General features: G+C 75.4%; 1 protein-coding gene across 1 annotated transcript; it reads left to right on the forward strand.

The window, feature by feature from the left end:
• Positions 1-208: 208 nt before the first annotated feature.
• AURANDRAFT_69317 (hypothetical protein) lies at positions 209-925 on the forward strand (the record flags this gene model as incomplete). Its single annotated transcript, XM_009045080.1, has 1 exon — positions 209-925. A coding segment is annotated over one exon (717 nt), but the record flags the coding sequence as incomplete, so codon positions are not given.
• Between the last annotated feature and the right edge of the window lie 70 nt (positions 926-995).

Raw genomic sequence — 995 nt, forward strand, 5'->3', positions numbered from 1 at the left:
GCCGAAGCGGGGCCGCGCCGCCGCGGCGGCGCCGCCCGTCGACGAACGCTTGGACGTGCCCGTTTGTCGCGACATTCCGGAGGCTGGTCCGCTGAGCTACATCGGCTCGCGATTGCGGGTGCGTTCGGGTCGCCGCCGCCGCGCGCCCCCGCGGCGCCGCCCCGCCGCTCCCGCGCGGCCGCGCGCGCACCCGCGCCCCCCGCCGCAGCACTACTGGGCCGGCGACAACGCCTGGTACCTCGGGCGCGTGCTCTCGCGCGCCGCCGCGCCGGATCCGGCCGCCTTCCGCGCGCTCGAGACGCCGGCCGCGCGCAGGTTCGACGAGGCGACGCAGCTCCACGCCGTGCTCTACGACGACGGCGAGATCCACGAGGTCGACATGCTGAGCGGCCACGAGCTGCTCATGATCGCCTACGACTGCTACGTCGTCAAGCTCAGCGGCCACGCGGCGTGGCCGGCCATGGAGTGGGTCTGCTGCGAGGCGCTGGAGCGCGCGGGCACGATGAAGATGTGGAACGGCAAGCCCGACTCGAAGATGATGATCATCTTCTTCGGCACGGAGGAGCAGGCCGTCGTGCCGCGGCCCGACGACAGCTCCGAGGCCGGCTCCGAGTGCGGCTGGGCCGCGCCGCCCGCGAAAAAAAAGGGCAAGAAGCGCGACCACCGGTCCGCGCCGTCCGTCGCGCGCTACGAGGTCGGCGGCGCGAACCACGCCGGCATCCAGACCGTGCTGGGCACGCGCGGCAAGAAGGCGAACGAGCTCCTCGCGGCTCTGCGCGAGGCGGACTTCGAGGTCGCCGAGTACGAGAAGCAGCGCGCGCTCTGGCGCCGCGACCGGGCCCTGCCCGCCGACGTCATGATCCACCGCACGTCCGGCGAGGCCGGCGGCGCCGTCGACGTCGCCGCGGTCGCCGCGGCGCCGCAGGTGTCGTACGTCGCGGCCGCGGCCGCCGCGGACGACGACGCCGCGGACGAGCCGGCGCGGCCCGCGGCGA

The sequence above is a fragment of the Aureococcus anophagefferens genome (assembly GCF_000186865.1).
Source record: "Aureococcus anophagefferens unplaced genomic scaffold AURANscaffold_1387, whole genome shotgun sequence".
Lineage (NCBI taxonomy): Eukaryota > Pelagophyceae > Pelagomonadales > Pelagomonadaceae > Aureococcus > Aureococcus anophagefferens.